The sequence below is a fragment of the Cervus elaphus genome, chromosome 26 (genome assembly GCF_910594005.1).
Source record: "Cervus elaphus chromosome 26, mCerEla1.1, whole genome shotgun sequence".
Classification (NCBI taxonomy): Eukaryota; Metazoa; Chordata; class Mammalia; order Artiodactyla; family Cervidae; genus Cervus; species Cervus elaphus.
The window spans coordinates 23,176,226-23,189,010 of NC_057840.1; the positions used below are offsets into that span (position 1 = coordinate 23,176,226).

General features: G+C 41.0%; 2 protein-coding genes across 3 annotated transcripts in view; one reads left to right on the forward strand and one right to left on the reverse strand.

The window, feature by feature from the left end:
• The window catches only part of NHSL1 (NHS like 1), a 143,099-nt gene that overhangs the window by 107,084 nt on the left and 23,230 nt on the right, over positions 1 to 12,785 (reverse strand). The window contains exon 1 of one of the 2 annotated variants that reach the window (XM_043888255.1): positions 5,158 to 5,880. The exons of the other annotated variant lie outside the window; for it this stretch is intronic. Coding sequence (XP_043744190.1) covers positions 5,158 to 5,173 — 16 coding nt within the window. The 5' untranslated portion in view covers positions 5,174 to 5,880. Of the gene's footprint in view, positions 1 to 5,157; positions 5,881 to 12,785 lie in introns of those variants that run through there. 2 annotated transcript variants of the gene reach the window in all.
• On the forward strand, positions 10,550 to 11,021 carry LOC122684374 (intraflagellar transport protein 25 homolog). The gene has a single exon (XM_043888439.1). The coding sequence runs from the start codon at positions 10,550 to 10,552 to the stop codon at positions 10,937 to 10,939; it is 390 nt and encodes a 129-aa protein (XP_043744374.1). The 3' UTR covers positions 10,940 to 11,021.

Genomic DNA, 12,785 nt, shown 5'->3' on the forward strand with positions numbered 1-12,785 from the left:
AAAGAAACTCATGGAAACCTTTGCCAATGCTTTTGGTAATTCATCATTTGATTCAGTTCCACCAAATCACAGGGCACTGTCCTTGCACAGAGCATGCTCCACAGACAAGCAGACCCCCAGCCCTGCAAGCTTCTGGCAGCAAAGCTCTGTTAACTGCTTTCATACCTTAAGCATAGCATCTCCTAGTTTCTATTATATCATCTCTTCAGCACAGTGATCTGACTTCTGCTGCAATATATTTAAAAGCAAGATTTTGATTAGTAGTAGAAGGAAGAAAGAGAACTGGAAAGCATGATCAAGTTTTCAAGGGAAAGACAAAGGAAATAAAAGGCTAGCTTTGTTTGGTTTATTAAATTTCAAGGGCTTTGCCCGCCAGTTTGAAAAATGCATGATATCATCAGTGTGTTTATTAAAAGTGCTACTTTAAATTGCAGATTGAGCAAATGTGAATTTCCCCTGGTAGCTGTAGGTTACTGGCTAGCAATTATACGCAATTTTTAAATGAAAGGAGGGAAGAAAAATGGCTCTAAAGGCTATGGCTTTAAATTTACTTAAATTTAAATTTAAGTAAAATTCAAAATATGAAAGTATGATAACGAAATGTCCAGATTCACCCAGATACAAGATTCCCGAGGTCACTTCACATTTTGATTGTTCAAGCCCTTTAAAATGATACTCAGAATCAAATAGTAAAATAGCGTCAAGTCTGCTCAATGCTTACTTGACAGTTTATTACTGGATTTATAAAAGGTGGGAAGAAGGGGTAGGGGAACCGTCCAGAGCAAATGGTTGCTTGCTAACTTGAAAAAAATGCACTTGTTTCAGCACAGAAATAACAAATCTGTTTCTGATTCCAGACATTATTTTCCAAATGCTGCCAAGAAAAGAATCTGAGGAATCCTTTTACATGTACAACACGCACGAGACAACTGGGAAGAGGCCTGTGATCTGCTCCAGGGTGCACGCGGAGGAAGGACAGAGCAGGGTTTCTAGGGGGAACTGCCCTCTCGGGAGCAGACGTACATGCCTGACATAGTTCATCGCTGTAATCTCCAACATAACTCTGCTATTATTAGACAACCTAAAGGCTTTCCTAAATCTGTAACTTGTGAAGCAGAAAAGGATATAGATGGGACCCTACCATGCTAAGTATGCAGGCAGCTGGGATACACCCCGTCGACAGAATGCACCACTTTTCTAATCCATGAAACTCAATTTCTAGACCTTGGACATCACATAAGAGGAGAGTAAGGGAAAGAATCTAGACCAACACTGAAGCCAGGTTGAAATCCCTGGAGAGAATCCTGACCAGGTAAAATCCAATACTAAATTCAGAAGCTTGAGATCCATGATGCTCACAAAGCGTACTGAAATTATTTTTAGGGTACAAAAGGATGTATATATTTATCATTTCCACATTCAGAGCAAGGACATTTTCAAAATAATATCTTATTTTTTTTAACTCAATTATACAGAAGTATCCTTCTCCAACATTTCAAAAATTATGTAAGGAGCAAGTTCATGATTCAAAAGTACACAATTTAGCAGGAATCACTTTTGTTATGTTAACAAGGGAGAAACTGAACAACAGAACCCACTATGGAGAGAAGAGAGAACAGGAGAATTCTGAGACCGAGTCATCCCACTGCCTGAGCTAGCTAATTCAACTGTTATGGCTCACACTGGGTTGACTGCAGTGAACTAAAGTTCGATTTTGTTTTTTTGTTTTTCCCCCTTCTCAGCAGGATCAGAGTACATGAAGGAAACTGGGTAATTTATAGGAAACAAAAAGGCAATGTTTTCTTTTGCACGACTAATTGTAGTGGGCATATGTTCAACCTTTCTATCTGTACAAACTGGTCAAACTTACAATGCTACACATTTCAAATATATCATCAAAACAGCTATACTGGATGGTCATCCTTACAGCTCTCCATTAAATACATCTCCTATGATGCTGCCCTCAATCCAAGCAACTAGGCATCCTAATGGGGTGACTAGTGCCCCCCAAATCCATGTCCACTTGGAACCTCAGAACGTGACCTTATTTGGAAACAGAGTTTTTACAGATGTAATCAGCTAAGATGAGGTCATATACCGGAGGAGGGTGAACTCTAAATCCAATGACAGATGTCCTAATAAGAAAGCCAAGTGACAGAGTCACAGACGGGCTCCTAGGGAAGAAGGCCATGCAAAGACCGAGGCAGAGGTGCTGCCACAAGTCATGAAATACCTGAAGCCATCAGAAACCGGGAGAAGCCAGGAAAGAGTCCGCCCTTGAGACTGCGGAGAGACAATGACCGCGCCAACACCTTGTTGTCAGACTCTGGCTTCTAGAACTGTGAGAGAAGACGTTTCTGTTTCAAGCCACTCACTTAGTGGTAATCTGTTGCAGTCTCTCTAGGAAACTACTACAGATTTGTCTACTAAATAGTGCCAATGCCTTGTTACCAGAACACAATAAGATTACAACAGGAAATGAAATAAATGTTTAAGAACTTTATTACAGCTGTTTGACATTGTGGTGATAGCCCACAGCATGTGATCCTATGTTTTACAAAATATCCATGATGGATTGGAAATTAAAAGAAAAAAACCTAGTCCTCACAGTTAGAGATGCACTGAACAGATAATTAATATTTATAAAGATGAAGCTTGCACACTGTAATTAAGAAATTTGCATTTTCTGAATTGTCTCAGGAAAACTTAATTGTAATCCCCGCAGGTTTAGAAGTAAAAGTATTTTTTCTAATTTTTCTGAATAAAGTAATCCATGAATGGTATATAATATATGCAAGGTAGTTTCCTGTTAATCATATTATTTAATAAGCTGGAAACTCACTTCCAAGACCCCTGATTACACAGTGAAGAACAACACACCATGGCTTTGTTACCAACAGGGACTGGGCAGAGCTTGAGAAAACATGTTCCCAGAGACTGGGAGCTCAGATGTTGCTCATGGGAAAAAAACCCAGGTGGAGTGAATGTATCTGAGCTATTTCAATGGCAACAGTAGACAGTCGAGATTATAACTACATGAGCTATTATAGTCAAGAGCAATGATAAAGATGACATCTCTCTTCCAAGAAGGCAATTTTTCTAGCACCAAATCGACCAAAAACTGAGTAGACATGACTTCAAGAAAAAAAAAAAGTAGTCTAAATGGGGAAAAGGAAACTCTACATGCATGTGGGAAGCTGTCTGATGTGTTTTCTTTAACAGTTAAAAGAAATACACAAGACATGATTTTAACCCAAAAGAAGGGCAATCATGCTTCCTTTAATATCCACGCAAATCATAACCACAGACTTAAAGAGCTCCTAGGACCTCAGTGAGCCACAGAAACAGGCCAATTAGTGAAGTCCTCTGAAAAAGCCTCCAACAGAGGCAAACACGAATGAAGAAGGACGCAAAGCATCCCCAGCAGCCCTTGACGTTCCTGGACTTAGTCTCACCACGACTTTATCACAGGTCGGCCATACACAAGGACCTAGAGATCCTAGAGGGCAATCTAAAAGTCATTATTGTAAATGAAGAGGCTGCAAATCACAGGAAGAGAGCAAAAGGCAATGGTTGTCCTGGCTGCTGGGTGATGGGAAAGTAGATTTTAAAAGGGATTGTAGACTCCTGATTAGAACACACAATTCAGCATAAAAGCACTTAGTTGCTATCACATGCCACTCATTTGACTTTCTCAAATCTCCCAAGTTACCTCAGAAACTAAGAGTCCATGAAACTGGTAAGATTCCTTAATAAAATGAAATTGCTGTGATGGGAATGGGTGGGGCAAATACATTGAAGCAACAGAAGACATGCCCTGCAACAACTCCACACCTGCATTCAATTAAAAACTCTGAACCGGAAGCTATCATTAGATCATAATGATTTCAGCTGGGGAAATGACACTAGGGTAGCAGGCATCCTCATCCAATGATACTGAATTTTGGCTCTTCTTAGTCACACGTTTTTGGGAGCAAACAATTTTTTGAGAAACAGCATCAGGAGGGCCCATGACTCATTTCACCTAAGAATATTTTTTCAGAAATACTCAAATTCACTTCAGCTGATGGGCTGCCTTAGAAATCCATTTCAACTAAATGTACTAAAATAAGAATTAGTTGAATTCTTAGGGAGCAAAAGATGTGAAGCTGTTTCCTGTTTTCACCTTGTCAATTTGATCAAATTTGTACCAACCATATAAACAAATAACCCAAACTCAGAATTTAATATTAAAGACTTGGGTGGTTTTTAAGGTGCCAGGTTAGGGTTAAAACTGCAAAGGCTGAGCGTAGAGAACACTGGTCTGCACCTCAGAAACAGTGAGGACAGAGGGAGGACAAAAAAAGCCATCAGCAAAGCAAGCCAGGCTCACTTTACTTCCCCGAATTGAAAAACTGTCAAGAATTTCACATCAACAGGCTGACATACACTGAAAGATATGAACAAAATAGTCAACTCCAGTTCCAAGGAAATTCACTTGAACTCCCCCATTCCAACAATCTCATTGAAAAACACATTCTCAAATGCTTAAATTATAATTACATTGACAGAGCTGGAAGAAAAAGAGTTGAAGAAAAAATAATTGCCTAAAGAGAGAAAAGCGCTCTCCAACTAATGGGGGAATCAGTACATATATTCATATAGTCACCATCTTCCAGTACTTCCCAAAGTACTATAGTTCATACACACATAGCTAGGACAAGAATTTCTATTCTATGGTAAAATTAATTTCATTCCTGAATTCACACATTAAAGCTGCAAGTAACAGGAATGCTCCCCCCCTTATTCTCTCTAACCCTTTCCACGAGCAACTCATCACATGAAAACTTCTCTAACAGGACTCATACCCCAACTGTAAACCATGCCCACTTAGATGATGAAGTTTCCTTTCATTCTAAACTTTTAATTACTTAGTCTATGACAACACACATCCCAAACGCATCCAAACAGAGAAATATCCTGTCTAAAAGAAAAATTCCATCTCCCCAGCAGGAGGTCTTTCTTCCTGTTTGCAACCAGAAAAGAACAATGACTTTTTCACTTTCATACTTAACAAAACTCTCTCCAACTCTGATTTTAAGAGAACCAGCCCTCGGTTCTGATGCTGAATGAACATTCTTCTAGTTCACCACCCTGGTGGGCCCAAAGCCCCCTCACCTTTCAGGCAGAACATGGTGCAGCCGTTCCATGAGGGGCCAGTGCTCCCGGCCGAGCAGGGAGCAGGGTTCACACAGCTGTCTCCAGCCCACCGCCCAGCCCTCACTGCCAAGAACGGGGCAGCCGGCCAGCGCCGGGGATTACAGGAAGCCACTGCCCAATCCCCAGCTTTCTGGGCTGAGCTGCTGACACCTCCCTATCTTTCACGGGGAGTTTCACACCCTGGAATCAGCCAGGATCATCTGGGAAAGTGAGGGGAGCCGGGAGGTGGGCAGTGGCTGTTCGTGTGGTCCAGTGCCGGGCAGCGCAAGGGCCGGGTTTAGTTTGTCTTTATCTCTCAGCATTTTCCATTGCAGCAGATGGAGCACCTCACGTGATCGACAACACAAAAAAGAAATCCCTCGATTCAGTTTCACTGTTTGCTATTAACTATCACGACTATGCTTTGTCATCATTATTCTTCTGCTAGGCACAGTCTTTCTCATGTGGAACAACTCATACACTACTATAGTTCTGGCACTAATCGTTGCAATATGAAATTGTACACACAATTGAGTCTACATAAATGGGTGGATGTGTGAAGTGCCCAAAACAAAGCCAGACAAATTGTAAAGTACCACGGAAGCATTGACTACCGTTATTATTACTGCTATAAATACTACTACTATTAACATGGGCTTCCCTGATGGCCCAGACAGTAAAGAATCTGCCTGCAATGCAGGCGACCTGGGTTCAATCCCTGGGTTGGAAAGATCCCCTGAAGAACGAAGTGGCAACCCACTCTAGTATTCTTGTCTGGGCAATCCCATGGGCAGAAGAGTCTGGGGGCTACAGCTCATGGGTCACAAAAAGTCGGACATGACTGAAGTGACTAACATACACACACACTGTTAACGGGCTTTTGTGTTAGGATAAAAAATGTGGAGGGTATTACACTTCTATGGAACTGCCATTTTTCAGATGAGGAAATAAAGATTCACACACAAGTTGGCATCAGAGTATGTGAACTTCTAATTCTGTTGCAGTCATTAGCATATCATTAAGTATCTCACCCTCCACTAGAAAGCTAAAATTCACTCTGGCAAGTTCAAGGCTTACTTTACTGTAAACTCTTTAACACAGATTAAAAAGTGACAGATTGTTTTGAAGTTTTTTTTGCAGATCTGAAGACGGTCTGCAGATGAGGCCCCAGGAGTACCCCTGCCTGAAAGTGCCAGCTGGACCAGGAGTGTCCCCCAGTTCTCAGAGACTCTCTCCAGTCTCCTGGTCACAGGAAATGACCATTGTTCACAAGCCCATTGCTGTGTGCAGATCTTCCTCTTGACTCTACAGGATACAGGAAACTGACTCAGAACCAATCTATCTGTCTGTGTCCTAGGGTGCTTGCTGCAGCCGTGGCTACAGACTGTGGATGCTGAGTCTTCTGGCTTTCAACACTGGGCTCAGCGTAGCCTAGTTGGGTTTTGCTCCTCATCTAGTATCACTAGCAGGGCCTGGTTAACAAGCGACCATAAGGAAGTCACTGCAGTAATACTAGTTGCTATGACCACTGAGAAACAGAAGTGGTCCCTAGCCAGAAGCTAGCAGGAATGAAAAGAAGCCTGCACGCGGAACGACAAACAGCGATACTCACTCCTAAAACAGAACTGGAAGGAACCGAGTAGCTCATCTGATGGGGAAGAACGGTTCAGAGATGAGGTAATTTGTCCAACTAAGCAGCAGCAACTTCAAGATCAAAGTCAAACCACCTGACTCAGCCTTGACCATTTCAACCACCTGACCCTCCCCCCAGAGTGTTGGAGTCATCCTTTCTTTTCCTATTTTGAGTGGTCTTTCATGCAATGTATGAACTGCAAAGATATTCCTGAAAGTATTCTTGTGTGTTGGACTGAACTTTTTAAACTGCACACACAGAGAGAAACTTTACACCTTGAAGAGTTAAGAGTATCCTTAGAATGCTGTTAAAAGCATGCAGTCACTCCAACCCTGGGTACTAACCTGTATTCGGCTGAGTTGGGTTTGGAGTGACTACATGCTTTTAACAGCATTCTAACGATCAGTTCAGTTCAGTTGCTCAGTCGTGTCCGACTATTTGCAACCCCATGAATCGCAGCACGCCAGGCCTCCCTGTCGATCACCAACTCCCGGAGTTTACTCAAACTCATGCCCATCAAGTTGGTGATGCCATCCAGCCATCTCATCCTCTGTCGTCCCCTTCTCCTCCTGCCCCCAATCCTTCCCAGCATTAGGGTCTTTTCCAATGAGTCAACTCTTCACATGAGGTGGCCAAAGTATTGGAGTTTCAGCTTCAGTATCAGTCCTTCCAATGAACACCCAGGACTGATCTCCTTTAGGAGGGACTGGTTGGATCTCCTTGCAGTCCAAGGGACTCTCAAGAGTCTTCTCCAACACCACAGTTCAAAAGCATCAACTCTTCAGCGCTCAGCTTTCTTCACCGTCCAACTCTCAAATCCATACACGACTACTGGAAAAACCATAGCCGTGACTAGACAGACCTTTGTTCGCAAAGTAATGTCTCTGCTTTTTAAATATGCTATCTAGGTTGGTCATAACTTCCCTTCCAAGGAGTAAGCGTCTTTTAATTTCATGGCTACAATCACCATCTGCAGTGATTTTGGAGCCCAAAAAAATAAAGTCTGACACTATTTCCATTGTTTCCCCATTTATTTCCCATGAAGTGATGGGACCAGATGCCATGATCTTAGTTTTCTGAATGTTGAGCTTTAAGCCAACTTTTTCACTCTCCTCCTTCACTTTCATCAGGAGGCTTTTTAGTTCCTCTTCACTTTCTGCCATAAGGGCGGTGTCGTCTGCATATCTGAGGTTATTGCTATTTCTCCTGGCAATCTTGACTCCAGCTTGTGCTTCATCCAGCCCAGCGTTTCTCATGATGTACTCTGCATATAAGTTAAATAAGCAAGGTGACAATATACAGCCTTGACGTACTCCTTTTCCTCTTTGGAACCAGTCTGTTGTTCCATGTCCAGTTCTAACTGCTGCTTCTTGACCTGCATACAGGTTTCTCAAGAGGCAGGTCAGATGGTCTGGTATTCCCATCTCTTTAAGAATTTTCCACAGTTTATTGTGATCCACACAGTCGAAGGCTTTGGCATAGTCAATAAAGCAGAAATAGATGTTTTTCTGGAACTCTCTCACTTTTTCGATGATCCAGTGGATGTTGGCAATTTGATCTCTGATTCCTCTGCCTTTTCTAAAACCAGCTTGAACATCTGGAAGTTCATGGTTCACGTATTGCTGAAGCCTGGCTTGGAGAATTTTGAGCATTACGTTACTAGCGTGTGAGATGAGTGCAATCGTGCGGTAGTTCGAGCATTCTATGGGATTGCCTTTCTTATTCTAAGGATACTCACATTTAAACCTTTTAATACAGAGACAACCTGACAACGTAGAAAGAACAATGAACTGGAAACTAAACAGAACATGACTGCAGCCACATCTATAGCCTTATCTAGCTGGTTTGTATGTTAGCTCATGACCCATAAAGGTGCAGACTGAAGGTAGGACTAAATTAACTCTAAGATTCTATCCTAACCTACTCCATTGATTTTTTTTTGCTGTGACATATACAGAAATGGATATTAATATTAACATAAATGAGCATTTTTGTTAAGTGCATTATGTTAAGAAAAAGACAATCTTTGCTTTCTTATGACGTAATGCAAGAGGTGAGTAAATATAACAAATAACTATAATACAATAGGATAAATTATATAATAGATAAATATGCAAAATTAATAATGATCAATGATAGCTTCTTGCCTATTACCATTTAACCAAGTTACTCTTGCTACCCAGGTTAAATCATCTGTAATGTAATGGGTTAAAGAGTGTCCTCTCCCCACCAGTTCCTACCTATCAGAACCTCAGGATGTGACCTTGTTTGGAAATAGGGCCTTTGTAGACATACTTGAGATAAGGATCAGGATGATATAACACTGGATCAGCGTGGTAAGTGTAACAACAGCAGTATTAATAAGGATAGTAATAGACAGAAAACAGCACACAGAGACACATAAAGACTATGTGAAAACAAGAAAGGATTAGAGTCATGAGGCCACCAGGCAAAGACCGCTTAGAGCCATCAGCAGCTGGAAGAGGCAAGGAAGGATTCTCTCCCAGAGCCTTGGCAGGGAGCATGGTCCCGCCTGTGTGCCTGCTCAGTCATGCAGTTGTATCGGCTCCTTGTGAACCCCTAGGCTGTAGCCCACCAGGCTCCGCTGTCCATGGGACTCACCAGGCGAGAGCGCTGGAGTGGGCCCTATAGGCACCTGAGCCGCGACAGAATAAATTTCCCTTAAGCAACCCCACTTGCGGTCCTTTCGTACAACAGCTCAAGGGAATGACTACATTTAGCAAGGTAGTAACTGTGGGACAAGGGGTATAATGTTTTTTCTTTTTAAACTGACTTCAATTTATGATCACAAGGGCTTAAAACTTGTTTTTCCCAAATCAACTGCATGTAGTATGGCTAAAGTATTACTGTAAAGGTATAGTACCAAAAAGAAAACCCTTTCCATGATGTAACACTGCCAAACAGCACAAACATGACCTTAGATTGGTGAAATGACAGACATCACTGTCTGAAAAGCTCACAGCATTAAACACAAGCAGTGGAAACGGAATAGGCCTTTATTAACACTGAATAAGGTTATCATTTTTAAAACGAAATCCCTTGTTTTCACCAAACAACTGTGAATATGTTTGAGAAATAAAATAAGAAAAGGCATGCTGTTCCAACTAGGAAAAATTAATAAGAACTATTCATTAAAATTATTATCTGGGGTGGGGGTGGAGGGAGGAGAGAAAAAGGTGAGAGAGATTGAGGTACAAATTTTCGCTTACAAAAGAAATGAGTCACAGGTATGATGTACATACAGTGTGGGGATATAGCTATCGATTACATAATATCTTTGTACAGTGACAGATAATAACTAGACTTACCAGGACAATCATTTTAAAATGCACAGAAATATCAAATCACCTTGTTGTGTACCGGGAACTAACAGTGTTTCAGGTCAATTATACTTCAAAAACAAACAAACTCATAGAAATAGTGGTCACATTTCTAGTTACCTGGGGTGAGAAGGAGGCAGAGTTGGATGAAGGTGGTCGAAAGGTACAGACTACCAGTTATAAGATAAATAAGCACTGGGGATGTAATGTGCAAATTGAGAGATATAGTTAACACTGCAAAAAATAAATAAATAAATAAAAATAAATTTAAAAAAATACTGCAGTATGAGATGCGAACTGGTATATAAGGAAAGGATAACAAACAAGGTCCTACTATACAGCATAGAGTATTCACTATCCTATGATAAACTGTAATTGGAAAAGAACTTGAAAAAGAATGTATTTAGCTACATCAAGTGATGAAAAACACCCACCTGAAAATATGATTGATGGAAATCCAGAAACTTTTTGGACCACCACAGGAATGTTTCCCCAAGAGTTCATTATATGTTTTCACAAACATGTGAGGATTGAAAAGCTTGTAATCCAGAGTTACTTTGTGCGGACCTTGAGGATTGAAAAGAGTACTTCTAAAGAGCCAGTTGATTTTGAGCAATGGATTGAAAGAGATCTAGTACATACAGAGGGGCAGCTTCAAAATGAAGAAATTTTGGCACGTGATGGTCACGTTACTTACTTGAGATTCATTATTGTATCAGCCTTTGATCATTTTGCATCTGTGCATAGCGTTTCTGCAGAGGGAGTAGCAGTCTCAAATCTTTCTTAGTAATTATAATATACCCATGCACTATTTTTTAACAGTATATTTATTTAAACATGAAGTTGTCATTATTAAAGGAATTTGTATCGAAAAAAAAAAAAAAAAGAAAGAAAGAAAAAGAATGTATATATACGTACTGAGTCATTTTGCCGTACAACAGTAATTAACACCATAGTGTAATTCAAATATGTGCTGTGCTTAATCGCTCAGTCGTGTCTGACCCTTTGTGACCCTTTGAACTGTAACCCGCCAGACCCCTTTGTCCAAGGGATTTTCCAGGCAAGAATACTGGAGTGGGTTGCCATGGCCTCCTCAAGGGGATCTCCCCAACCCAGCGATCGAACCTGCATCTCCTGTGTCTCCTGCATTGCAAGTGGATTCTTTACCTGCTGAGTCACTATATTTCAATAAAAAATAAATTAAAAAAAAACATTGCTGTATTTGAATATGAAAGTTATTGAGAGTAAATCCTAAGAGTTCTCATCACAAGAAAAAACTTTTTTTTCTATTTCCTTAATATTCTATCTATGTGACATGATCTTCATTCCAATCCCAAAGAAAGGCAAAGCCAAAGAATGCTCACACCACCGCAAAACTGCAATCATTTCACACGCTAGCAAAGTAATGCTCAAAATTCTCCAAGCTAGGCTTCAACAGCACATGAACCAAGAACTTCCAGATGTTCAAGCTAGATTTAGAAGAGACAGAGGAACCAGAGATCAAATTGCCAACATCCACTGGATCATAGAAAAAGCAAGAGAATTCCAGAAAAAACATCTACTTTTGCTTCATTGACTATATTAAAGCCTTTGGCTGTGTGGATCATAACAAACTGTGGAAAATTCTTAAAGAGATGGGAATACCGGACCAACTTACCTGCCTCCTGAGAAATCTGTATGCGGGTCAAGAAGCAACAGATCTAACAGTGTCAAGTTAGAACCAGACATGGAACAACAGACTGGTTCCAAAATGGGAACGGAGTATGTTAAGGCTGTATATTGTGACCCTGCTTATTTAACTTATATGCAGAGTACATCATGCGAAATGCTGGACTGGATGAAGCACAAGCTGGAACCAAAATTGCCAGGCAAAATATCAATAACATCAGATACACAGAAGACACCACCCTTATGGCAGAAAGTGAAGAGGAACTAAAAAGCCTCTTGATGAAGGTGAAAGAGGTGAGTAAAAAAACTAGCTAAAACTCAACATTGAAAAAATGAAGATCATGGCATCCGGTCCCATCACTTCATGGCAAATAGATGGGGAAACAATTGAAACAGTGACAGACTTTATTTTCTTGGGCTCCCAAATCACTGCAGATGGTGACTGCAGCTATGAAATTAAAAGATGCTTCATCCTTGGAAGAAAAGCTATGACCAACCTAGACAGCATATTAAAAAGCAGCAACATTACTTTCCCAACAAAGTTCCGTGTAGTCAAAGCTATCGTTTTTCCTGTAGTCATGTGAGAGTTGGGCCACAAAGAAGACTAAGTGCTGAAGAATTGATGTTTTTGAACTGTGATGTTGGAGAAAACTCTTGAGAGTCCCTTGGACTGCAACGAGATCAAACCAGTCAATCCTAAAGGAAATCAGTCCTGAATATTCATTGAAAGGACTGATGCTCAAGCTCCAATACTTTGTCCACCTGATGCGAAGAGCTGACTCATTGGAAAAGCTCCTGATGCTGGGAAAGACTGAAGGCAGGAGGAGAAGGGGATGACAGAGGACAAAACGGTTGGATGGCATCATCAACTCAATGGACATAAGTTTGAGCAAGTTCCAGGATTATGGTGAAGGACAGGGAAGCCTGGCATGCTGCAGTCCATGGGGTTGTGAAGAGTTGGACAT

Excerpts from the sequence above, each read along its gene's own strand:
- LOC122684374 (XM_043888439.1), top strand. The coding sequence starts at position 10,550 with ATGTATTTAGCTACATCAAGTGATGAAAAACACCCACCTGAAAATATG.